Source organism: Xenopus laevis, chromosome 1S, assembly GCF_017654675.1.
Source record: "Xenopus laevis strain J_2021 chromosome 1S, Xenopus_laevis_v10.1, whole genome shotgun sequence".
Taxonomy (NCBI): Eukaryota; Metazoa; Chordata; class Amphibia; order Anura; family Pipidae; genus Xenopus; species Xenopus laevis.
This window is the reverse complement of record NC_054372.1, coordinates 161,867,326-161,895,076: the sequence shown is the minus strand read 5'-3', so window position 1 is coordinate 161,895,076 and position 27,751 is coordinate 161,867,326. Positions and strand designations below refer to the sequence as shown.

Sequence of the window (27,751 nt, the reverse complement as noted above, 5' to 3'; positions counted from 1 at the left end):
TTTTCTTTGTGGTTCCACCTATATACAATATATTTCCTTTATTTAACATTTTCCTGCATTTTACACCAATCTAGCCCGGCTTTGAAAATCTTCAGGTACATCCAGGTGACACTGAGATGTAGTAAATGTGCACAAAATACACAGAATATACTGGTATTGAAATCGGTTTAATCTGTTTAATTATACATTAGCATTAATATGCTGGCCCTTGAAGCTTAGAGAGTAGAGAAGGGCAGTGTTTCAGATATAGAGATAAAGAGAGAGCATCATTCTATGAAAGCAATGGCAAGTGTTTGGTTAATAAGATTTCTGTTTAAAAAATTTGTTTGTGTGTGTTCCTGTTTATGATACAGGTATGGGATCTGTTATCTAGAATGCTAGGAACCTGGGGGTTTCTGGATAACAGATCTTTCTGTAATTTGGATCTTCATACCTTAAGTCTATGAGAAAATTATTTAAAGATTAAAGGGGAACTCCACAAAAACTAAGTAAGTAAAGATAATTTCAAACAACTTTGTAATACACATCATTTAAAAAATATACATGATTTTTAATGGTTTCTGACAGTTCCGTAAGCCTAGCCCCCTGCTGATCTCTCGGGAAATACTTTGCTGAGCTGGCTGACTACTGTTACTTTGTATCAACAGCCATCTGTCCTCCAAACCCCACAATTCTCTGCACACATGATTTCAATAAGGAAAGGAACATCACAGTGCAATGCATTGTGGTTATGTAGTTCCTGCATGCTGTCTGTAAGCTGCGGAGAAGTTTGTTACAATTTGTTGCATCAGTGTTTTAGTCTCTCGTTTCCTGCCAGGATTTCAAATGATGCAGAAAGAGAAGAACTGTTACAGCTGGATTTCAGCATAGAAAATGGCATTTATTCATACTTTTTGAAGAAACTGGTAACTGTGATGGACATTTTAGGGTTTTCTGTGTGTTATATGGGACTCTTTATCAAATTTTGGTTTGGAAGCCGGAGTTCCCCATTAAAAAAACGAATAGGCTGGTTTTGCTTCCAGTAAGGATTAATTATATCTTAGTTTGGATCAAGTACAAGCTACTGTTTTATTATTACAGAGAAAAAGGAAATCATTTTTAAAAATTTTAATTATTTGGATAAAATGGAGTCTATGGGATAGTGATGTGCAGGGCGACCCAAAACCCACGGGACCGGCAGGATTACCCACGTGTTGGGCGGGTTCGGGCCGACTCCTGCACAAAACCTTCGGGTCGCGGGCGGGTGCAGGTCGAGCTCTTTTCCTGCTCTCCTCACCCGTGACCTAGTACTGCCGGCTTCTGGCACTGGAATTTATAGACTTCTGCCTGCCCCCGCCCCTTTTTGGGGACATGTTGATGTTATTTTCTGATCGTTATGCTTTTGTAAGTAATTGTTACATGAAGTTCCTAAACCTGTTTTGCCGACCTGGCTGTCCCTTCTTAACCTGTCAGTTAGAGTTTCTAATGCTAACGGACTACTGCTGAACAATTATGGCAGCCCCCTTATAGAGGAACATGGGGGTAAAAAAGGTAATGTAAAAGCATCAGGCAAAATATTTTTATGGCATAATTATGAATTGCATTCAAAGACGATGTTATGTTGGATATAAAAAAGTTATTTTCTGGTGTCAGTATCTCTTTAAAGGACCAGTAACATCAAGTTTTTTTTTTTACAAAAATTCATTAGTAAACATCAAAAAATAAACACCAACACAAATTAAACTTTTAAATTGTAAAGCCTTTATTAAAAAATAACTTACTGAAACTCCACTTCCGTTCTTCTTGAGAAAGGGCGACCATCCATCCTGCAGCAGTTGATTTCTCCTCCCTGGCTATCTCCCCCCGCCGATCTGCTCTGCCGGCAAGATGGGGCAGCACTTCTAAGCGATACACAGACATGTATCCTCCAGCCGACGTCGCCATTGCCTGCCAGTTGCTCCACACCATTCACAGTATTGCTCCTCCGTCTCACCCTGACTTTTTTTTTTTCCTCCACGCCTTGCAGTTTCTTGCCTTGCTGCTCGACAAGCCCGGCTCCGCCTCCAGGAGAGAGCTGCAGCCATGCCCAGCACCTGCCGCCCTGACATTTTCTCGTCTGCCCGCAGAGGCTGCTGAAGTGAAAAGTCCTTGTTGCAAATTGCCAGATTTGCCTTCTTCTCCCCACGCTGCCTACACTGCTCCAGCGGGGCAGCGCAGTGCGGGGGCTGGGGGTGCGGCAAGAAAATGAAAGCGCATTAGTGTAACTGCACTGTATTGAGTGCTATGTTGTGCCGAGGGAACTTTTTTTTAAACTGCGCTTTCAGTACAAACACTACATTTCTACCTCTGTACCTTCTGCGAATTTGCCTCTGAATAAATATCCCCCACCCCTAACGAAATGCAAAGATGCCAGGTATGATTGGCAAGAGTCAGAACTTAGAACACGCACTAGTCGTGGTGCGAGCGCGCACAGCATTGCAGTCTTTTTCATTCAGTTGTGCAGCTCTGATAATTCTGTGCTTTTTTTTTTTTTTTTTAATTATTTGGAATGAAATATTTAAAAAATAATTACTTTTAAATTGAAGACATTTTATTTCTGCAGGCTTTTCCACTCCCTTATGAGTTTAAAGAGGGTGATAATAGATGCAGCACATGTGCTTGTTCTGAAGGATAAAAATACATATACCTACAATCCATCAGCTCCTTTCTTCAGCATGGTAAGCTATATGGCATTGTCTTAACTGTAAACCATAATTAAACCAAATTAATACTGGTATTAATGTACCCACCATTGTAAATGATAAGGATAATAGTCAGCAAGGCTGCAGGCTGAGTGCATGTTTCGAGTTCCTTGGAACTGCAAGGTGACATGTAATATCTGCATGTTTTAAATGAGGGTATACAATATTACTAATACACAAGTTTTAATTAGTCACGTGATACAAGTGATAGCATTTCTGTAATACTGAGCTCCACGCCTTGCTTATTTAAACAAATTTTTTCAGCATATAAGATATATGTGCATGTTATACAATGAAAATAATGTACAAATTATGTGTGCATTTTTTCAAGAGATTGCATAGTCCAGTAAATCTTAACCTCTCAAATCCTATTTCGGTCTACCATAAAAATGTTTACAAACCCAACCTTTATATGCATTTAAACTGCATCAATGCCTTCCATACTGGGCCTGGCCCTCACCAAAATAAAAAGGATTCCTAAAGAATGATCACATCTACTTCTTGATTTTTAAGTTATTGGGGATGCAGGAGAAAATATGCCCCCCTACCCGTTTAGTGTAAGCTCATTCGCCTGGGCTACTGTAAAAAATGGTGCAAAACACCATCTGACCTGCCAAAAATATATGTATATTTATTTCAAAATGGCTGATAAGGGAATTCGATCTAAAATACAGTAAAATCCATCATTTATTTCCAAAATTCTACAAACTCTTACTGTACGGCAGCTTTGTTTGTCTATTCTAATATTTTAATCTTATGCTAAAGGATGATGTGCAACCATCACAAGACTCATTACCTCAGAAAACTGTTATAAAGATCACTGAGAATCCCAGGTGAGTGAATAGATGCTTTCTTCTTCAACAAGCTAAAGGAAAATGTAAATTAGTTTTGGTACGAATCTGGTGTTTCTGTACAGGCCAGCTGTTTGTATGCAAACACACAGTCCTAATTTACAGTTTTATATCCCTTTATTTATAGAATTTTAGATTATAGATTAAGATTTTAGATATCTAATATTATCAAAAGTATATTTTTTATCAGGCAGTTTCCCCCATAAGTGAGTTGGTTATCAGAAAGTTTTACACAGGGTTTAATAAGAGTTTAATTTAATTTACAACTTTGTGATTTCATTGGTCATTGTTTGCTGTTGTTGTTTAGGTCTGTGAAGCAAAGTTTATACTTTTAAAAATTCCATAGGAATTAATAGAGAGTGGGTGGGTATTTCTGTATTATTTATCCGTGTATGAAAGTTCATACATACATGAACATAGAACATATTATAAATATGCTTTTAAAAATCCCATCAGAATGAAACTCACATTTTGAGAAATCTTCCACCTTCTTAATTAGGCCCTATTTACAAATGCAAACACTGCATTGCTGTTGAACTTGATCCTTTGGCACTAGTAAAGATGCATTTAGTTGTATTTACTGTACATTTCTATGTCTGGTTACCTCACAAACAGAAAAGCCATACAGGAATGAACAATTAGCATTTTTATGTTTATCAGCCCAAACATTCAGACCTTAAAGTTGAAGAGCAGCTGCAGCTCTTGACTTCCTTATCTGCTATTGTACCATCCACACTCTAACGAGGTGTATTTGCAAATTAAGTTTGAATATTTGGACAGTTCAACCAAGATCTGTAAGGATTGGAGTGATATATTCAAATCGAACCATGAAGTCCACACATGCCAAGATGGTCAGAAAGCACGGTCAAACTTCCGACATCTAGAATAAAAATTTATCAAAATCCGAAATGTTCTCTCTACTTTATGAAAACCACTCAGACCAAATCCACATGGATGTCCAACCCTCCCCCCATTTATCAATACATTTTCATGAAAATTTCTTGTGCGGTAAAAGACTCAATAAAACCCTTTTTCGGACTTGACACCCAAATACTGCAACTTTTTTGGATTATCGCCTGTAAACCATGATTATTGAACGAAACCGAGCTCAGATCATGATATCTTCCAATACATCTGCCATTGACTTGTACATGACCTCGGCAGGTCTGAGATGAAGTACTTTTTTATCACATTGGGCTTTAATAAATCATGAAAAATTAGAGGTATTTTTCTACAAAAAAACTTTAATTACTAAACCCCCCTAGTGTTGGGAACTTTTGGCAACTAAGCTGAATTCATTATGCACATGGAGAAAATATTTTATATTTTGTTTATTACAGGTACCTAACAGTTTATAACCCTACGGAACAGGAACGATATTCAGTGGTATCAGTGTATGTAAGTTCATCTAAAGTCAAAGTTATCAGTGCATCCGGAAAAGCTGTGAAAGCTCAAATTAGTGCAGTCTGGAATGGGGATTCGGCTCCAGTACAGGACATGTACCAGGTACAATATACTAAACTTAAAAAATAATTCCAAGGCTTCTCTTATTAGTAATCCCATGGCAAATATTATTGCTTACTGTTTTTGCAATTGATGATATTTGGTATGCAGTCCCCAGTTCATTATATTTTACTTTACATTTTCCATATTATATTATCCTTTATTAAAAAGGAAATATATTCACAGGAAGGAGAGGTTTATTCTTTCCTTTTACAAGTATTGGTTAGGTCCTATCTAGACTATGCAGTGTAGTTTTGTCATCCAGTGCTGAATATTAATGAAACAGAGATTTGAAAGAAGAGTGATTAACTGACGAAGAATATGGAAAATCTCATTTATGAGGAAAGGCTGGCCAAGTTATGAATGTTTACACCAAAGCAGAGGTACTTAAGGAGGAATAAGTTAACTATGTTTAAATATACAAAGGAAACATACAGTAATCTCTGTGATGTTTTACTTACTGGTAGATCCTTCCAGCAGACATATGGACATCCATTTAAATTAGAAGAAATGATCTGAAGATGCGAAAAGGGTTTTTTAGAGTTTAAAAAAGGCATTGTGGAATTCTTTGCCAGAAACTGTTAAATTAAATATATTCTAGAAATCCAGGGACTTGTCCAAATGCCATTTTTGGTGTCAGGAAGGACTTTGATTAACCCTCTTAGACAAACCGGAGAGGCTTTGGTTCTTATATTTTTTTTTGGCCTCTGTATCAACTTGTAGTTAGACTGCTTTAAAAAATGCTGAACTTAGGGGCAAATTTACTTATGGTCGAATATCGAGGGTGAATTAACCCTCGATATTCGACTGCCGAATTGAAATACTTCGAATATCGAAGTCGAAGGATTTACCGCAATTCGATCAAACGATTAAATCCTTCGAATCGTTCGATTCGAAGGATTTTAATCCATCGATCGAACGATTTTTCTTCGACACAAAAAAGCTTAGAAAGCCTATGGGGACCTTCCCCATAGGCTAACATTGACTTCGGTAGGTTTTAGGTGGCGAACTAGGGGGTCAAAGTTTTTTTTTTAAAGAGACAGTACTTCGACTATCGAATAGTTGAACGTTATTTAGTTTGATTCGTGGTCGAAGTAGCCAAAAAAAACATTCGAAATTCAAAGTTTTTTTTATTCTGTTCCTTCACTCAAACTAAGTAAATGGGCCCATTAGTGTACTGTGTGTTCATATGTTCATATCTCCTCAACTATGTAAGTATATAATGGTCTAACTCATCCTCTGTCTAAGTCTTTATAAATGAAATTGGGAAATACCTTATTACTTTTTCGGAGGTATAGTACAGGTAGTTGCCCATTACATATATCCTATGATGAATTTGTCCTCATCCTTTTATGTCTTAGGTGTCATTTCTGGCGAATTTACCTGCTCTTGGCATTGCAGTGTACAAGTTGGTGGAAGCAGACAATCCTGAATCAATCAAGGCAGATTATACAATCTTTGTACAAGGAAAGAACAAAAATATAAACTCAGATGGTAATTTTAGGATAAAGCAAGTTAACAATATTGGTGATCTAACCATTGAAAATTCCTACTTAAAACTTTGGTTTTCATCATCGGGACTTCTTGAGGTAGGGCTCTTTGAAGTGTATCTAAAGCTTTTGCTGAACTCAGGGTTTGCACTCCACAGAAGGGGTACTACTATGATATGTTATATGATAACAGCTCTTGAGACCAGCAACCAATAGAATTATTAACATTAAGTCATATACGGGGGAATGTAATAAAAATCGCTAACGGAAAAACTATTCGCAATGTGAAAAGTTATGCCTTTGCGCGAACAAATTTTGCTTTGTGCGAATTTAATATAGCTTTTGCGAGCCCGGAAACTGTTTAGCGACCACTTCCGACATTGAAAGACCGTTTGCGAATTTTATAGTTTGCGCCAATGCGCAGTCATTGTAATAAAACTTCTTACTGAAAAAGTCGTTATGTTTGCTCCAAAAGATTACGACACCTTCAAGCACTTCTTAAGAGTGCGCAATTAAAATTCGCAATGCGCAATTAAAATTCGCAATGCAATAACAGTTTAAGGAACAATATTACATTGCAAGATCTGGATTTTTAGTCTTATTGGTGCGAATTGTTTTGCTCTTTGCGACTTTTATTACATTCCCCTGTTAGGCTTTTAGGGCAATGGTCCACAAAGACATTAATTGACAGTCATGAATCTCTTCTTCTGCATGAGACTAATCTCTTGGAAATGCTTTCCCACCAGCGATAAAGTTCAATTTTCAAAAATTGCTTGAAAGTTTTCTCTTGAGGCAACTTTAAGCGATTTTGGAAGGCTGAATTCCTGGCGGCAAAACCCACTGGGAAAGCAAAGTGAGATCGAAGAAGAGAATTTACGCAGAAGAAGAGATTTACGATTAATCTCCTGGTGTGCCATCGGCCTTAAATAGTACATACTTGTGTAGGTAACTGGGCTACTTTTTTTTTTTTTTTTCAAATTTTTATTGAAAGTTTGGCTTTATCGTTTATGCTTGCAACTCATAAATGGATTGCATCGTTGTTGATGATTTGTCATAACTGGTATGGGAATTTTGCCAGGTGTTGTTGTTGTTTGTGAGAACGCTTGTGTACTTAGAAGATAAGTTGAATATTAAAATCTTCATTTAAAATGGTACAGTGCCAGCATATTTTTGCTGAAAGGGCAAAGTTTGCAGAACTGAATGATAAACAAGGCCTTGGTGACTGAACATTAGAGAGATTGTTTATGGGAAGTTTTCTTCTATTTTGTCCTGTGCATCTTGTATATTTTAAAACATACTCATACCCAGCATCATATATGTCTTAATATTTTAAAAATGTTTTAGAAAATACAGAGTAAAGAAGATGGAAAAACTCTTAGTGTGAAAGTTGAATTTATTTGGTATGGAACAACAAATACCAGAGATAAAAGTGGAGCTTATCTATTTCTGCCTGATGGTGAAGCAAAGGTAAGATAATGCTTATTGAATCTTTACACGTTACATCAAAATGCCTTGGGTTCATTTGTAACTTTCACATACAAATTATACCTTAATATTATGTACTGTGTTAAATAAAGGGGTTCTAGTTTTTCAAGCAACTGTATCAAAAATGTACTTCCGTATGCCTTAATTAAGGCCTTAATTGAACTTCAAAAAAAACCTGTCCAAAATTATGTAGAAGTCAATTGCAGATAGTCCCTTTAACAATCGGAACATCTTTTTTACCTTCAAGATTCTCAATATTTTCTGGCTGATGCTGGTTTTGTTTGATAATCCGATAAATTCAAGTTGTCGAGGCAACAATTAGGTAAAGATGCAAAGAGGGGGCTGAAGATCCGCGCTTGCTGGCTATCAAGGGGGGTTGAGCTGCACCAGAAAAAGTCAAGAGCAGTCTCTTTTGTGAATTAAATCTACAGATCCCCCGTGAGTAGTTCTGTAGCACACACCACCCTTGTTACAAAAGAGGATAATACACCATCGGGTCCCCCTCTTCTCTTTTTTAGGCAATTACCAGTTAGTCCAGCAAAAGCGCACCTACCTCTGCTTTATCAACAATTAGGTAAAGACGAGTTTTCGGGGGTGACAATTAAAAAGAGTTTCATGATTCGAATTGACGCATGATTTCATCTTGACTTTTTATCGCAGATTTTTTTTTGGTTTTTTAAAGTTTTTTTTGGTAAATTAAGGGGATTTGGGTTTGGGAGTTTGGTTGATTTTTTTTTTTATTATATTGAGAAAAAGTCTAGTTTTAGTAAATACCCCCCTAAGTGTTTGCCTGGAATTTGCACACCCTTGGATAGAATTGCACTGGCGTTGATATTACAAATTATTTGTATTTTAAAAAGAGGTGCCAGAATCCTCCATCCAGTGCAGGGCCAATACAGGCAGGCGCCCAAGGCGCGCGCAAATGAGCACGAGCAAGCACGTGAACAGGGACGCACCGCTGCGGAACTTGTCTGTGCCAGAGGTAACACTTGCGGGGTAGGCGCCAGGAAAGGTACATGCCTGGCCATGCCTGGCACCCCCAAACTTAGCACCCTAGGCATGTGCCTCTTCTGCCTACCCCTAGTTCCGGCCCTGCCTCCATCCTTTGAAAACTAGTGTGATTCAATGCAGTTAATTTAAATGGGAAATACCTATAGAAGTATAAAATACACAAAAGCCATGAATATCTTGTAAATTATATCCTAGTAAACGGTGAGTTCTGATGTCATCAGTTATAAACGGTGAGTTCTGATGTCATTTCTGTCACATGACTCACTGAAACTTGTGTATTATAATAAATAAAGTACCCCCAGTTGCAAAATATGAGGATATTAGAAGTTACCTCGGAGTTCCATGACCTGTATAAAAGTACTCGGCCTTCGGCCTCGTGTTTTTATATGGTCATGAAACTCCTCGGTGACTTATAATATCCTTATATTTTACAATACTTTATTCACTATATATTTGGATATTAGCTGGATATTATCAGGATGGCTGACTATAACATTGCTATGCTCTTTCAGATGCCTTGTGTATGTGACTTTTACTTCCATTTCATGGAAAATTGTTGAGATTGATATTACTGGTGTACTAGGAGCCTCAACTGAAGTGTCCCAGATCTGCATGCTTTTAGTAAAAAACACTTCGTCAGTTGTTGAAATATTAGATTGGGAAAACAATCAAGTAGGCACAGTTGAATTTTTTTAAGTGCGTGGTGTTCATGCTCTCTAGACCTGCTGCCCTTATCCCATGTGTATCTGGAAAGGACCTAACAAGTTTTAATCTGTCATCTTCTCTCAGAAGTGGGAACCCTCAGTCCCTCAGATGATGGTGGTCCATAGAGACTTTGGGGTGTATTTATCAAAAAGTGAAGTTAGAGATCGTCACAGCCCTCAGAGAGAAATTCTGCCACTCTCCATTCATTTCTATGGGATTTTGAAAGGCGTATTTATCAAAGGATCAACTTTTACTTTCATCCATTGATAAATACTCTTTTAAAAATCCCATAGAAATTAATGGAGAGTGGCAGAATTTCTCTAGAGGACTGCTTGTTATCTCTAACTTCACTTTTTGATAAATACACCCCTTTTTGGTAAAGAGAAGAGGAATTTAAGGTAATATAACCACAGTTACGGTTGCAACTTATAAAATATTTATAGTTTTACGAAATTACTTGCTTACATGGCAATCCATATATTGTATCATGCAGAACGCTATAATATAAATCTAAAATGTCAGATATGAATATAGGTGCTAGAGTCCTGCAGCTGGTCGGGTACCCGCGGGTTACCCGCAAAAACCTGCGGTACCTTGTGGGTAGAAGTTCCGGGTGCGGCTACAGACGCTGTTTTGCGGGTCGGGCTGCGGGTCTTCTCAGTAGCGATTTTTACTGTTTTTACTCTTTTTTTTTTTCTTTCTGATCACGTCTACTTCCGATATCACTTGTGGTTTACAATGAAAGTACTTCCTGATTCTTGATGGTCAGCGGGTTGCGGGTCTGGCTTGCAGATAAGGTACTTGCGGGTCGGGTAGTGGTCCAAGCGGGTAAGAATGCGCATTGCGGGTCCGGGTTGCGGATTGCATGCAGCGGGTACGGGTTCCAAAAAAACGGACCCGCGCAGGACTCGAATAGGTGCTGCAAAACAAGGTTAGAAAACAAGGCTGATGGTCAGCGGGTTGCGGGTGTGGGTTGCAGATAAGGTACTTGCGGGTCGGGTAGTGGGTCCAAGCGGGTAAGAATACGGATTGCATGCTGCGGGTACGGGTATGGTACGGGTTCCAAAAAAACGGACCTGCAAAGAACTCTAATAGGTGCTGCAAAACAAGGTTAGAGTTAAACAAAAACCAATGCATTTGTTTTTATTATAGCATGGATCGATATTGCTTATTTTGTCTGCATTTATGCTCAAGTGGTTGCTATTAAATCTCCACATTCGCATTTTTATTATTGTTTCTCAAATTATGCATAGCATAGAATTTTTCCCTACAGTTGGATATTTAAGAATTTATGGAGTTTTTTTTTTTTGTTTTTTTGCCAACACACTCCCGCTGTGAGTCGCTGACAGATTTTACCAGCTCTAACTAGCTGATTCCATCAACTTGCAAAGCAGTGCTAACACACAGCATGGATGGGTTGTTTGCAGTAGGAAAAAAATAATTGGGGAAAAAATACACTAATAAACTGTATAAAAAAACTACATGTAGAAAATAATATTTATGAAAAAGCATATTAAGGTTTTTTTTTTTCTTTTTTGGAGCATGTTGATATTTCCCCTGTAGGTTTGTATGCCAGCCTACTCTGTTCCAACTTCTATTTTTGCTTACTTTTTTAGCCCTATATTAATGCTGATCCACCAATTGTGAGAGTGACACACGGAAGCATTTTCAGTGAGGTTGTGGTCTTCTTCAAGCACTTGACACACACCGTACGCCTTTACAATGTACATGGTGAGATAATTTTAGATTTTATTTCTGTTTTTGTAAAAGGAGTTGTTCAGTATAAAAATAAAAACTGGGTAAATAGGCTGTGCAAAATAAAAAATGTTTCTAATATATTTAGTTAGCCAAAAATATGGTGTATAAAGGCTGGAGTGATTGGATGTCTAACATAATAGCCAGAACACTACTTCTGCTTTGCAGCTCTCTTGGTTTCCACTGATTGGTTACCAGGCAGTAACCAATCAGTGACTTGAGGGGGGGGCACATGGATCATAAATAATGAAAAAGACCAGAGAGCCTTCCAGTGTGAATAAATGTAGTTTTTAATGAAGCACTACATGTTCCGGACCACACAGGTCCTTCCTCTGGTGCAACTGTAAATGTCATAACTGTTTGCTTTTGAGCTGAATGCCAAGGATCAATTGCAAACTCACTGAACAGTTATGTCCCATCTGGCCCCCCTTATAGTTGCTGACTGGCTCACAGTTAGAGAGCTGCAAAGCAGGAAGTTCTGTTCAGTTCTGTTAAGCATCCAGTCACTCCAGCCTTTATAGATTACTTAACTATATTCGATGTTTTTATTTTATTTTGCACAGCCTATCTATTTACCCAGTTTTTATTTTTACACAGAACTGTTCCTTTCACCTCCTCCCATTTAAATGCAAAAATACAAAATTAAGCCTAGATGGTCCATGATTTGCAAACTAATTAAAGGGTACATATGATGTGCATTAAATGGAATGTCAAACCAAAAATACTGTTATGCCTAATTAAAGAAAACATAAATCTGAGCAAGTTTTCAATAAACATTCATTACACATTTTATATGATTTGTTAATTTATTTAATTATGTATTGCTGTTGAAAGTAGCGTTTCTTACTGTGTTTCGATTCTCTGCCCCGATGAAACAATTTAAGACAAAGCTGACAGACCTGGCTTTGCTGGGGAACTAAGAATTTTGCAACATTGTTTAAAGGGGAACTCCACAAAAACAAAACTTCAGCTTTTGGAAAAGTGAAAATAATTTCAAACATCTTTGCAATATACATCATTTAAAAAAAATATGTAGACTTTTAATGATGTTTAATGGTTTGGAACAATTCCCTAAGCCTAGCCACCCTGTTCTGCTGATCTGTCTGACTACTTTGCTGAGCTGGCTGACTACTGTTACTTTGTATCAGCAGCCATCTGTCCTTAGCTGCATCCTCCAAACCCCACAATTCCCTGCACACGTGATTTCAATAAGGAATATAACATCACAGTGCAATGCATTGTGGGTTATGTAGTTCCTGCATGCTGTCTGTAAGCTGTGGAGAAGTTGTTACAATTTGTAACATCAGTGTTTAGTCCCTCCTTCCCTGCCAGGATTTCAAATGATGGAGAAAGACAAGAATTGTTAAACAGCTGGATTTCAGCATAGAAAATGGCATTTATTCATACTTTTTGAAGAAACAGGTAACTGTGATGGGTATATTAGGGGTTTCTGTGTTATGTGGGCCTCTTTATCAAATTTTGGTTTGGAAGTCGGAGTTCCCCTTTAAAAAGTAACAAACAGTAGGAGTTATTCGGATGCTGCTTTCAGTAGCAATTGTTTTTGAAAATATCTTTACAAGAGCTGCAAATTTTTAATAAATGTATATTGAAAAGTTGTTTAGAATTGTGTTTTCTTTTATTAGGCACATTTTTATTTTGGGGTTGTCCTTTAAGAACCTTAGCCATAAATGCAGAATGCCATCAAAAAGGAATTGTGTCTATCCAGTTACCAAAGCACACATAGTGGCATATTTATAAAGATATATGTTAATAAAAGATTATAAAAATGCATTAAACATTAACTCTTGATTTGCTATGAAACCGTGCCTTGTACTGTACTCATCCTTTCTTATCTCCTTTGTGACTTTTATAAATTCTGATGTGTTACAAACTGGAACAAAAATCTTTAATTGGGAATGCTACCATTTGATACAATAAACAGTGTAGTGAAAGATGTGAATGTGAAAAATATTTTTCATTTTGACAAAATTTGAAAAATAGCAGACATTTGTTTTTTGCTTAACCGCTACCCCCCCCCCCCCATCAGTGCTTGGTACAGTTTATATTATACAGAATGTTTAGAACATGGGGCTTTTAGGATAAGGGGTCTTTCTGTAATTGGGATTGCCATACTTTTAGGGGGTTGTTTATTGAAGTCCATTTTTTTTCGAAGGAAATTTTTTTTTTCGTGATTTATAAAAGGGGTTGTTCGCCTTCCAAACACTTTTTTCAGTTAAGTTGTTTTCAGATTGTTCACCATAAACAAAGACTTTTACTGTTTTCCCACAATTTAAGTTTAATGTTCTTGTCTCTAGTGTCTCGGTCTGGCAACTCAGTGATCCAGGAGCATCTGAACTGTTACAATTTGCTACATTTAGTTGATACATTTAGCTGACATTTCTCAGCAGCATCTGGGGAATATTAGCAACTGTTGTATCAATTCTAACGGCTGCCTGTAACGAAGCTCAGGGATTCTGCTCGGCAGGGACAAAGATAACAAATGTATCAATTTAGAACAGTTTATACCAGAAAGAGTCGGCGACCCCCCTCCCCCCCGTGCTGATTTACAAGGTGAAAAATGAAACTTTACACTTCAATATTAAAAAAATGGTCACAAATAGAAAATGGAAAGTAATTGGGAAAAAGTCTTTATTTCTGGTGAACTGTTTGAAACCAACTGAACTGGAAAAAGTGTTTGAAGGTGAACAACCCCTTTAATCCCTGATGCTGCTAAAAGTCAGAATAAAAAAAGTACTCCATCTCAAACCTGCCGAGGTCATGTAGAACTCAATGTCCCGTTTACAATTGGAAGATATGATCTGCGCCAGGTTTTGTACATAATTTGTGGTTTTCAGACAATAACCCAAAAAGTAAACTGGTTGCGCAACAGCCTATTTAGGGGTTTTATAGGAGAGGTGAAGTATATTTATGGTCAGTGGTTTTTTTTTGGTTTTTTTAATTTAAATCTATGGTGATTATTTTCCATTTTGATTCTGTTATCCAGAATGCTTGAGACCTGGGGTTTTCTGGATCATGGAACTTTCTTTAATTTGGATCTTCATACCTTAAGTCTACTAAAGACTCATGTAAACATTAAATAAAGCCAATAGTCTGGTTTTGTCTCAGATAAGTATTAATTACATCTTAGTTTGAATCAAGTGCAAGGTGCTGTTTTTTTATTACAGTTAAAAAGCTAATTTATTTTTAAAAATTTGGATTCATTTATTATAATGGAGTCTTTGTGAGACTGCCTTTCCGTAATTCGTAACTTTCTGGATAACGGGTTTCCTGATTAACGGATCCCATAAATATACTATTGCGTTATCACTAAGCACTACCAGCGCTAATCTGGAGCACAGTGGGAGTTACTTATAGGGAATTCTGTGTTATTTATAGGGAAAGTAGTTTGGGCAGCAACAGAATTGAGAGGACTGAACGTGGTCTAATTTTATGATGGTTCATGTTCTGTATTCAGTGTTTTTGCAGTTCTTGGACTAACCAAAATGGTCATGTTGCTTGAATCTGTTTTTCTTCATAGTGGTGAAGGTTAAATGAAAGCTGGTTGTTCATTGCCATTGATTCAGTTAATTAGTCACTCACTAATTACTATTCTTGGCTTTAGATGCTAATTAAAGAACCCTTCAGCATGCATTAATAGCTCAATGACACACTGTACTTTAAAAGGACTTTGCTAAGTATGTTTCCTCTAGTTATGAATGAAGATTGTATATTGTTTCACTTCATTTAAGTGTATGGTCTGCCATAGTAGTTCCTAAAAGGTTTATTGCAGAAGTTTTATTGGAAAATGGATTGTGATTGTTCACCTTTTGGTTAACTCTGTATATGATGGAATGACCTTTTCCTAGCATGTTTTCCATTTCAAAGTACTTTCCTGCCTTTTTCCAGCCTGTATTTTTAAATCTGGTTGGGGTGACTGACCTTGGCTGCAGTTGTATTATTGCTCGTTTTTATTGCATGTTATATTAGTCAAGCCCAACTTCCAGTCTATTGTTCAAACTACTGCTAGGTTGCTGGGTTAAACTGGACCATAGCAACCAGATAGGTGCTTAAATTCATAATTTTACCACTTTTTTACCAGGCCAATTTTTCTGAAAAAAAGTCTGCAGAAGCACAATACAAAGATGTATTATATTATACATTATTTTATAGCGTTGACATAATCTGCAGTGTTTTACAGAGATTATGTGCCATTCATATTACTTCCTAGCCCAGCAGGGCTCAAGTCTAGGACACTACAAGGAGTTTATTTTTCATCACTGTGCTTTTGTTGGTTTCCTCTGGCTTTCATCCGACCCTCCAAAAACATTCAGTTAGGTTAATAGGCTCATGAAAAGAAGGCCCTAATGTGTGTCAATGTGACCGGGACCTTAAAGATTCAGAGACTAATCTGCCAAGTATGGGGCCTTCCAATGTTCTACCTGAGCAATATCTGTCCGAAAACTGTGCAGATGTCAATTTGGCAGGTTTGATTTTTCTGTCGGCTCGAGGACCACATTTGCATATTGGTGACTCTCGGTCTGACAGCCAGTGTTGTATCAATTATCATTCAATCCAAGGGCCAACGAATGGATTTGCTCAGTATATTGCATAATAATGATGCATGGTTAGCTTAGTTTTAGGGCAGGTTTTTTTCTATCTGGAGCCAATTAACCTGTCTGTATGGTTTTGACATATGAGAGGAGACTGGAGTAAACTTGAACTCAAATGTGTCAACATTTTGGTCTGGTTTAAAGGAACAGTAACACCAAAAAGTGAAAGTGTTTTAGGGCAGAGACACACGTTGAGATTCGGCGAGATTAGTCGCCCCTACTGACAAATCGCCTTTTCTTCGGGCAACTATTCTCCCTGAACTGCCTTACCGCTGGCTACAATGTAAATCGGCAGCGGAATAGCACTCGGAGCTCTTCGTTTTCCGAAGGTGCCTCATGAGGAAACTTCAGGCAACTTCTCAAAACAAAGCACTCGGAGTGCCATCCTGCCAGTGATTTAGATTCTAGCCAGTGGGGAGGCGTTCGGGGAGATTAGTTCGTGAAGAAGAGGCGATTTGTTGCCGGGCGACTAAATCTCCCCAAATCTTCTTGTCTGTCTCTGCCCTTAAAGTAATGGCAATTATAATGTATTGTTGCCCTGCACTGGTAAAACTGATATATTTGCTACAGAAACACTACTGTAGTTTATATAAACCAGCTGCTGTGTTGCCATGGGGGCAGCCATTTAAGCACAGGATACACCGTAAATAACAGATAAACGATAAAGAATCCCATTTTATACTACAGAGCTTATCTGTTATCTGCTGTGTATCCTGTGCCTTTTTTGTGGGTTGGCGGTATCCCTTTAAGTCTTGAGCTCTCTGTGTAATGCTCTACATTGTTTTATAGCTAAATATCAGCAGCATAGTTCTGTAGAAAAAGTGCCTGCTTAGGAACATTTATTAATGCAGTATAAAATAGGCAAGCATATTGTTTGATTGTTACAAAATATTCTTCCCAATGTAAAAAAAACAAAACAATAAAGCCTTGTTAATGTCCCTGTGGTTTTAGATGACAAGAAAATGCTTGTTGGAATTATATGGAATTTGACTTAATTTAGTTAATAGAATTATTGGGATAAAAGGTTTCAGACTCAATTAAAATAAGAAATACTTTGGCTCGATTTGGTATATTAGCATAAAGACTGGAGCACTCTGCAAGCTTAAACTCAGGGGAGATTCTGGAAATCCTTGCCTCATTGCAGGAGCAGACCTGCTTAGAAAGTAATATTTTTTCAGTTTTCAATTTACTCATATTAATAGCATCATGTGAAGTCATATTTTGAAAGGCACACAGCACATCTACCAATACATTGCTTCATGTTGTATGTGTATGTTGACACCAATGTACATATGTAAGCTTATACTTTCATCCCACAGGCCTAGAAGGGCAGTCTCCTCAAATAACAAATATTGTAGATATCCGAGGAGAATTCAACCGGGAAATTGTGATGAGGATAGCCTCGGACGTAAACAGCAAAAATAGGTTTTATACTGATCTGAATGGATACCAGGTAAAAAGATTGTGTTTGCAACATACATTTTTTTTCTTTCCAGATGTTTATGTATATATAGTAAAACCTCAATTTTACATTGCCTGATTTTGATCTTTTTTTTGTGGCCCCACCTATATATTATGCAAAATAAGTTTCCCTGATTTTACAATTTTCTGGATTTGACACCATTTTTTCCTGGTCCCGGGAAAAATGTAAAATGAGGGTTCCACTGTAACTGCCTATTACAGCACTGATAATAAGATAGGTTTACCTAGCATTGTGTTACTACTAACTCAAGAGCCATACAGTATATAAAGTATGCAGGCTATTGTCCTGGCTGTAGAAACAGTGATGTCATGACGTTATGCACACCATTGTGGTCACATAATTATGTCGCTCTGCACGGGGCAAACAAATGCACCATTTCTCTGCTGTTGTTGGGTCACAGATAAGAATATTTTTTTATGCGATTTAATAAAGTGCTGGTGGAGTGGCTATGTTGGCTGCAATAATAAAATTAATATACTATACACACATATTCACATAGCTCTACAGGTGGCCTGCTTGCCACCCAAAGCCCGGGCCTTTGTGGCCTTTCCACAAATCTGGGGCCGAGTATAAACTCTAACAAGATGTTGTATTATTAGCGGCAGACAGATTGAGTGTGTACAGTCAGACTAAAGGCCCCCATTCACGGGCCGATAAAAGCTGCCGACAGACCGAGTTGGCAGCTTATTGGCCCGTGTGTGGGGCTTCCCCGATCGATATCTGGCAGAAAGTTGGGCAGATCTCGATGGGGCAGGTTAAAAAAATCCCATCGGATCGCGACCGCATCTATGCATGTATGTGGTCCCGCGATCCAACCACCCGTATCAGATCCATTTTTATCCGATCGGTCGGCCCTAGAGCCCACGATCGGATCAGCCCGATATCGGCCACTTCAATGTGAGCATATTGGGGAGAGATCTGCTCGTTTGGCGACATCGCTAAAGGAGCGGATCTCTACGTCTATGGCCACCTTTAATCTTCTGTTAGGTTCATTCAAGAGTTTGGCAGTTTTTATTTTAGTTTTCATATGTATTTATTTATTTTTCACATCATATATTATTGCTTGACATTAACATATGGTTTTGGACTCTATCAGAAATACCTTGTTTCTCATGGACAAATTCCTGAATATGAAATATTCCTCTGGAACTCTTTATGTTATCAAGGAACCCGATTCTGGCTGATAACCACCTTACTTCCATTTTTACCCTACTGATGCCATATATATATATATATAACCAATTATTATGAAGGGCTTGTGGACATGTAAAGAACTTTTGTATAAGTAGTAATGGACACAATTCTGTTACAACTGATACAAATCAATATAAAATACAGAGATTATTAATCATAAACACATTTATTAACTTCTTCTTAAAATTGTCTGCCCATTCTGCTATAAATATTAAAATGCTAATTCAAATGGTGGTCTTAAGTAGTTAAAAATTATGAAGAGTTTATATTAAATTCATTTATATATGGTGCATATATAAAAATCCTTCTTCAGCTTTGTGTTATTCTTGTTTATTTTGAACTTCAAAATTTGATATTACCAAAAATTGCATTTGCATTTTAAATCACTGAACTCTTTCATTTGTACAGATTCAACCTCGCCGCACCTTAAGTAAATTGCCTATTCAAGCTAACGTTTACCCAATGACATCAATGGCGTATGTTCAGGATGATACCAGCCGTTTAACGCTTCATTCTGCTCAGTCTCTTGGAGTTGCCAGTTTAAAAAGTGGTAAGTATTTATTTTATGGATGCTTTTTAAATATTTAAAAATTTCACACACATCTATTCAGAGGATAGAACATTGGAATTTTTACAGATGTTGAAATCTTCCGTATTCTTTAACAAGAACCAGGGGATTTGGTAAATAGTCCAGCCCCTTGAACCATCTAAGTGTATAGAGCTGAAGAGCATTTCATGGTCCACTGTCTCCAGTACTGTCAATTTGTATATACTGAAATATACGTGCATCAGGGTTTATGTGCAAGAACTTGAAGTACTGTATGTGCAAGTCCTTGATGTGGAAATGCAGAAGGACAACTAGAAATCATTGGTCCGATACGGGGAGATGTTGATATTGGCTTTGTTACTGGTTAATGCATATATTTGAACCAGAATGTTAACTGCTTAACTTCAGTTCTGGTTATTGGGAGATCTGTAGTAAAGACAGGTTATAATGAACCCCTCTCGACCTGGCCTGAGGTTGAAAAGTGATGTCCTGCTCCCTCAGCCAATATCAGAGGGGGGAGGCAGATTCTGTATATACTCCAATGAAATGCTAAACTTTAGCTACAACACCCTGCAGTGGGCATTGATCGAGCTCCGATCCACACAACATATATACGGGTATCTGGCCAGCCTGTGTGTTTCTTGTTGACTAAAACCAGAGAGGTGTCTGAGAGGTGCTTTTTAAAGTGCTGTTTTATAAATTTAAACAACCATTCTAATTTTCTATAAAACTTTGCCCAGCTTAAAGACATGAACTCATTATAATGTGTAGATGAGAAATTCCATTCTCCTCATTAGAGCATCTAACAGGTAGTTTCCACTTTATCTTCTTTTTATATAGTGCTCAAATGTTATGTAGCACTTTGTAGAAAGGTTTTATAATTCACATCAGTTCCTGACCCATTAGAGTAGTGATCCCCAACCAGTAGCTCATGAGCAACATGTTGCTCACTGATCCCTTGGGTGTTGCGCCCAGTGGCCTCAAAGCAGGAGCTTTTTTTTTTTTTAAATTCCTGGTTTGGAGGCATGTTTTGGTTGCATTAAAATCAGGTGTTCCTCCTGTAGGCTGCCAGTCCAAGTAGGGGGCTACCAAATGGCAAATCACAGCCCATATTTGGCCTCTCAGGAGCTTTTTACATCTGAATGTGGCTCACGGCAAAAAAAAGGTTGGAGACTGATCCATTAGAGCTTGTAACCTGTTATACCTTCGACTGTGAAGAAATCCACACATCCAGTTGGAGCATGCAAACTTCTTGGATATAGACCAGATTAGATTGAAACAAAGGACCCCAGCTGTGTACATATTTCTCATCATGAGACTTGAGTGTCCAGCTCTGCAAGGCAGCAATGCCAACTCCTGAGCCGCCATACTGCTTGTGTAGAATAACCTGTGCTCTTTGGCTTTACAGACTATTTGCTGCAATGTAAAGTAAAAAAAATGCATTGTTCATTTTATGTTTTAGTTGTTGCCTATAAAAAGCTTTCAGTTTTTTCATCACATGTTACCCATAGAACAACTGTACAACACATAATTAAATTATTGTCACTAGCATCTGTTTAATGTATAATTCTGCTATAAACTGCTTTTAATTAAAATCAAGTCTGTCTTACTGATCAATTTACATTCAGTAAAGTTTGTCTAATCTGAAGCTGACCAATTTAGCAGAAAATATGCATTTCACCAGTTGAAATGTAATCTGATGTGGCGTGTTTCTTGGAAACCTATAGAAGAATTAATGATAGCACATGGTACTTTATTTGTGGAACACAACTGTAGCATAGTGTTTGCGTTTGACGTTTGATTTTAGTTGGAGTCTCCTCTGTCAATAAAGTACATATATAAATTAGTTACTGAAGTATATCGCTTACATTACACTATTTACTGGCTCTTTTGCTCCAAAGGTCAGCTCGAAGTTTTCATGGACCGAAGACTGATGCAGGATGATAACCGTGGTCTCGGCCAAGGGGTCCAAGATAACAAAATCACATCAAATTTGTTCCGATTGCTTTTCGAGAAAAGAGTTGGAAAAGATGAGGTAAAGTTAGTTGATCTAACACGTTTATGAATTAAAATTATAGATAAACACATTAATAAAAATGTATAAATAGAACATTTAACAGTATAACTAATTGCTTGTATTCAAAATAAGTCACATTCGCTGCTCTTGTATTGCTGCTTCTCCACAGGATAATACTAACTGCATGAACCCAGGATACTTTTCAGAGAGCACCACAGAGCGATCCTTTTATTAAGCTTTTTCCTTCTTTAGTGCCTCTGGCTGACGCATGAGCAGTACTTTTTTCTTAAAGTTCGACTTTTAGTAACTGTGGTTTGTTTTCCCTTAAAACAGAAAGAGGATGAAAAATCTGTTAGCTACCCATCTATTTTGAGTCACATTACTTCAATGTTTTTAAATCATCCTGTAATACCAATGGCTGCAAATGTGGATTTCGAATCTCCAGTGCTACTTAATGCCTTTTTGCCTCTGACATCATCGATGCCTTGTGATGTTCACTTGCTTAATTTGCGGACCATACAAGCAAAGGTTTGTTTTCTACTCTTAAATGCTTGTTCTTGACAATTCCATAACTTACATGGGACACTGAAAGCAGTAATTACAAGGATTATTCACCTTTAAATTTAATTTTAGTATGACATAGACATTGGTATTTTAAGACAATTGTTGTTCAATAGCAATGCAGTTTGGAATTTCCACTGCTCTCTGGTTGCTAGGGTCTTGTATGGGTGGTGTATGTGGTTTGAATAAGAGACTGAAATATGAATACCATGGGTTTAAAGAGAAAGTTAAGAAATAAAAAGTAACAACTCTAAACTCTGTAAGTTTACAGAGCAATTGTTTTTGGCTGCTTGGATCAGCAACCCACATTTAAAAGCTGCAAATATGAAGAAGGCAAATTATTCAAAAACTATTTAAAAAAAATAATGAAGACTGATTGCAAAGTTGCTAGGATTAGGATATTCTATAACTTAGTAAAAATTAATTTAAAGGGTAACCACCCCTTTAAAGGAGAATTAAAGCTTAACTAAAGAAGTAGACTAGAAATGTTGTACGTTATGTTTTGTGCTTCTGTACCAGCCCAAGGCAACCGCAGTCCTTTAGCAGTGAAGATCTGTGTCTCCAAATATGCCCCGGTAGCTCCCCATCTTCTTTTCTGCTGATTCACTGCACATGGTCTGTGCTGCTGTCACTTACTGAGCTTAGGGACCCACTCACAATATACAGTACACATAGAATATAACTGTCACAATATAAGGCTGATTAGTAATTAATACAGATAATTACTACATGTCAACACAGACACCAGTGCAACTAGCATCAGAATTTAATCAGCCCTGTAGCATCACCTTATATTACAGGTTGACCATTAGTGACAACCCCTAAGCTTAGCTTCTCAACTGCTGCTTAGAGCCCACTGAGCACGTGAGTGTCACAGACACTTTACAAGATGGTGAGCCCCAGGGACAAGTCCTGGATCATTGCTGCTATTGAGAAACTAACACTTTAGGCTGGTAGTTCAGTATATAAAATATTTATTTGTAGGGTTTAGTTCTTCTTTAATTCTCACTGCCAGTGATACAGAATCTATTGTACTGATACTAAAGGTGGAGTTCCCCCTGTCTAAAGAAAACAAAATGTATGTAGGCCACAGGGTAGATTTAGTAAACTGACTGATTTGCTAATGATGGTAAGAACGGACTATTGTCTCTGTTCTAAGGTTTGCATCCGCAGTAAAGCTGAATTGCCTGTGTGACTGGTAAAAAGTTTGTCCTTGATAAGAATTAGTGTTTTGTATTTGATTGCATCTGATACCTAAATCTAATTTAAGATAACTAGCAAAAATGTATTAAAGTGAAAGAGAGAGGCCTAAGTGCCTGGATTGAAGCTGAGATTCAATGTCACTGTTGACATCAGAAGAAGAGGAGATCTGGTGCATTGCAAGTCTTTTGTGGCTGTGCACAAATCTGCCCCATCTAATACCGGTAGTCTTGCTCTCACTTAACCATTGAAAAACAAAGCAGCAACTAGATTTGTGATTTTATCACAGAAATGATTTTTGACATTTAATGATCTAATAAAAGACTAGACCAGACATGGGAAAGGGGAAAATCATTCTTGGATGAGCTTTAATATGCAAATTGCACATTTTTTTCCACCCAAACTATCCGTTTCATGCATATGCATCTAATCATAAAGTGATAAATCCCAGGTGCAAGAGCTGTAGTGATGAAGATTTTATCTCTAGCTCCTAAACTTTGATCATCTACAATATAAGAATCCATATAAATGAACATCCTCACTGACACAAATCATCACACCACTCTGTGCATCCTGTATTTTTTTGCTTATATATCAGCTTTTCTGTATTACATAATTGTCAGTCTCCCTAGGGAGCACAGTGAGATGGTAGTGGTGCTAGATAAGTTCTGAATGCAGCTATGGACCCTCTCCCGGAAATATGGATAAAGCGCTATTGGTTTCATTCTGGTGTAAAATGTATTCACTTTTATTTTAATACAAATATGATGCTAGCAAAGGGGGTCTCTTTGTGTTATAGTAGACTTTTTTTCTTTATTCAGAGCTACACATTAATTGGAGTTTGTAGTAATTGTCTTAAGGACTATGGTAATCTTGATAGCAGTAATCAAACAGAAAAGATCACTACAGACCACTGCCCTGTAGCAAACATATCAGATGGAATACGCAACAAGGAAGCCTAATGGATAGAGAACATTTTCCCATAAAGGAACAGTAAACACCAAAAACTGGAAGTTTATTAAAGTAATTAAAATATAATGTACTGTTGCACTGCACTGGTAAAACTAACCCCCATGGCTACACAGCAGCTTGTTTATAAAAAAAACTATAGTAGTCAAATATAGTAGACAAATAAAGCAATATTTCAGGCCACACAGGGCCCTTTATCAAGCTTGATAAAGGGCCCTGTGGCCCAAAACGTTGCTTTATTTGTCTACTTTGGTGAAAATATAATCACAATGACACAAAATTGAATCACCCATCCAGTGTGCTGCAGTTTATTGGACTTCACTGTTCCTTTAAATGGCCTTTAAAGGCAAATAAATAGCATGGATCCCCTTTACATGAACACCCCCCTCAAACCGCAGCAAAGAAACCCAGCAGGGCTGTCCTACTCCCCCGGTGCATTTGTGCAGCAGGGTTTCCAGCCACCATAACTGGACACTCCAATTGCCAAATACTTAAAGGGGACAATTTATGATTTTATTTTTTGTGGTTTTCCTGTTGTTAATCTTTTTGTTCAGCAGCTCTCTATTTTTGTATTTCAGCAACTATATGATTTCTAGAGTCTTATTTACCATAGCAACCAGGCAGTGTTGAGAGACTGAAACGTGAATAGGAGACGGTCTTGATAGTAAATTGTAGCTCACAGAACAATCGTTGTCTGGCTTAGGGGTCAGTGACCCCCATTTAAATCCTTGAAGGAGGCAAATAATTTAAAAAAAAAAAAGTTTTTTTTAAATTAAAGAGCAATTGAAAAGTTGATAGGAAAAATGCAACTTCCTAAATGTTAATGTAATGTGAACCAACCCTTTAACCCTTTTAGAAAGCAACCAGTAATAGATACTAGCATTCATGTGGTGAACAGGGACCCTATAGAAACATATGGTGTGGGTTGAACATCTACAGACTTAGATGTGGGTATAGATAATGAATATTTCTTTGTCATGTGTAATCTAGTGACCGCATAACAGATATATTGAGAAGGATAGAAGAAATTGAGTGAGGTCACAGTTTAATAAGGAAAGCTGAATTATATTAGATCAATGGTAGACAACCTATATTGTCATTACATGCTTTCCAGTGTGGCACATATCTCATTTTTTATAGATTAATTTTCTATTGAATTATAAATAACTTCTTTCTCTAAGGTGGGTCCTATTCCATCAGACGAAGCAGCACTCATCCTTCACAGGAAAGGATTTGATTGTAAATTCTCAAATAAAGACCTTGGACTGCTATGTTCAACGACTCAGGGAAAGGTATTTCTATGCTCTATGGCTTGTTACCAGACGTGTTTATAAATTATTTGTTTTTTCCTCTGTTATTATAAGACAGTAAACTTGGTGATAATTAAGCTAGAACAGTATGTTAAAGTCAAAGCAATACTTGACTTAACTAGATGATGAACCATGGAAGAAAGCCCTAGTGTTAATAGCACAACTGAGCATGTTGGTTACGTATAGGTCAAATTCATAATCAGGCTATTTTTTTTTACCTTGTATAAACCGTCCCCAATATGAAGGTGACTGATGTCCTAAATATCCAGAGGTCGGAAAACCCAGGGTCCCAAGCATTGCAGATAATAGATCCCATTTCTTGTAGAGGCAATAAAGACCAATGTTTGCAGGAAATGTAAAGTAATGCAATTAACAGCAGTAAAATCTTTTATATTTTCAGATTTCAGTCCGTCAACTTTTTAATGGATTCAACGTTGAAAGTTTAATTCCATCCTCGTTATCGTTGATGTATCCTTCTTCTAATTCCAAGAACACAACTGAAATCAGAATCAGTCCCATGGACATAAATACATTCAGAATTAAGCTGAGGTGAACTCTGCTCTTAGCCACAATGACTACAATGCAATAAGGAAGCACGTTCCTAGCCCAGCTTCTGGACACTGTGAGAGTCTGTGCACTGATGGCCAACACCAGCAAAAGGCCATCCTTTAGGCTTATTTCATATGTTCAATATAGAACCATATCTAAAATCTCAGGTTTAATCCATTCATGATTTCCTTTTCTGCGTTGGCTTTTATTTTCATTTGAGACAGAAAAAAATATACTCACACACACACACACACACACATATATATATATATATATATATATATATATATATATATATATATATATATATATATATATATATAAAAATAGAGAATAATGTACCCCCTCCTGTAAAATATAAGGACATTATAAGTAACCATGAACATATAAAGGCCTAAGGCCAAACACTATTATACTGGTCATGGAACACTGAGGTGACTTTAATATCCTCATATTTTGCAGCTTGGCTACATTATAAGACGCAAGATTTATATTTGGCAGAAATGACATCATTAAGCACGGATTATAACGGAGGACATCTCTAAACACCATCTATAAAGAGAACATTTGCAGGATATTCACACACAAGAAACCTTCACCTGAAAAAGAGGCCAAAGAATTCTAATTCAGTTAAAATGTTTACTTTTACCCCTCTGATAATTTAAGTTAAAGTAAGTTATAACTGCAAATGTATTTTTAATTAGCTCAACATTAATCAAGTCAAATACTTGCCTGTTGAGCAGTTTAGTTAACCGTTTGGGATATGTGCAATTATTGTATTCCATATACTTTCAAAGGTATTATAATCAGAAGGATAGGATTGTAATCAGAAAGGTGTTTGTATTTTTTTTCCCCAAAATACAGCCTAAATGAAAATGTGCCTTATTTTTTACATTTCTTACAATTTTTTAAATTGAATATTGAACATTTTTTCTGAAGGGTTCGTTTCTATCAGACATTTTGTAATTATTTTTTGTTACATTACAACATGATTGATTTATGGTAAATTTTCGTACATGAAATTTGTAAATATAGCACTGTATGTACCCTTGTGACTTGTTGAATGTGCAAATCATATGTGCTGGTTTATTCATGGTAAGAATCAAAATCGGAAGTTTCAAATACCAAGGAGGCTGCAGTTACCGTATATCCAGAATTATTTCGTATTATGCGTCACAAACATTCTTATGATATGCCTTCGTTTTAAGCAAATATTTAAACCCCAAATTCCTTTCCATTGAAGTGATACAGACGTATACTGTTTTAAGCTTAGTGGCAGAATGAACCAACAACACGGCTTAATGTTGCTTCCTTATTCTCTTAAAGGGATTGTTCAGTAAAAAAATAAAAACTGGGTAAATAGATAGGCTGTGCAAAATAAAAATGTTTCTAATCTAGTTAGTTAGCCAAAAATGTAATGTATAAAAACTTTGCAGCTCTCTTGGTTTCCACCGATTGGTTACCAGGCAGTAACCAATCCTTGACTTGAGCAGATGTCAAATGTGCCATAACTGTTGCTTTTGAATCTGAGCTGAATGCTGAGGATCAATTACAAACTCACTGAACATTTATGTCCCATGTGGCCCCCCTTAAAACCACTGACTAACTGAGAGTTATAGAGCTGAAAAGCAGGAAGTTGTTTTCTGTTCTATGTAGACATCCAGTCACTCCAGCCTTTATACATTACATTTTTGGCTAACTACCTATATCAGAAGCATTTTTTATTTTGCACGGCCTATCTATTAACCCAGTTTTTATTTTTACACTGAACTGTTCCTTTAAAGGACTGGG

General features: G+C 37.1%; 1 protein-coding gene across 1 annotated transcript in view; it reads left to right on the top strand.

Annotated features, from left to right (window-relative positions):
- The window catches only part of man2a1.S (mannosidase, alpha, class 2A, member 1 S homeolog), a 75,200-nt gene extending 47,689 nt beyond the window's left edge, over window positions 1-27,511 (top strand). Inside the window, exons 11-22 of the mRNA XM_041580444.1 lie at window positions 2,582-2,696; window positions 3,486-3,553; window positions 4,912-5,077; window positions 6,436-6,663; window positions 7,909-8,031; window positions 11,382-11,496; window positions 17,450-17,583; window positions 19,216-19,357; window positions 21,256-21,389; window positions 21,705-21,899; window positions 25,283-25,393; window positions 25,812-27,511. Of these exons, the coding sequence (XP_041436378.1) occupies window positions 2,582-2,696; window positions 3,486-3,553; window positions 4,912-5,077; window positions 6,436-6,663; window positions 7,909-8,031; window positions 11,382-11,496; window positions 17,450-17,583; window positions 19,216-19,357; window positions 21,256-21,389; window positions 21,705-21,899; window positions 25,283-25,393; window positions 25,812-25,964 (1,684 nt within the window). The 3' untranslated portion in view covers window positions 25,965-27,511. The remainder of the gene's footprint in view (window positions 1-2,581; window positions 2,697-3,485; window positions 3,554-4,911; window positions 5,078-6,435; window positions 6,664-7,908; window positions 8,032-11,381; window positions 11,497-17,449; window positions 17,584-19,215; window positions 19,358-21,255; window positions 21,390-21,704; window positions 21,900-25,282; window positions 25,394-25,811) is intronic.
- The last annotated feature ends 240 nt before the right edge of the window (window positions 27,512-27,751 follow it).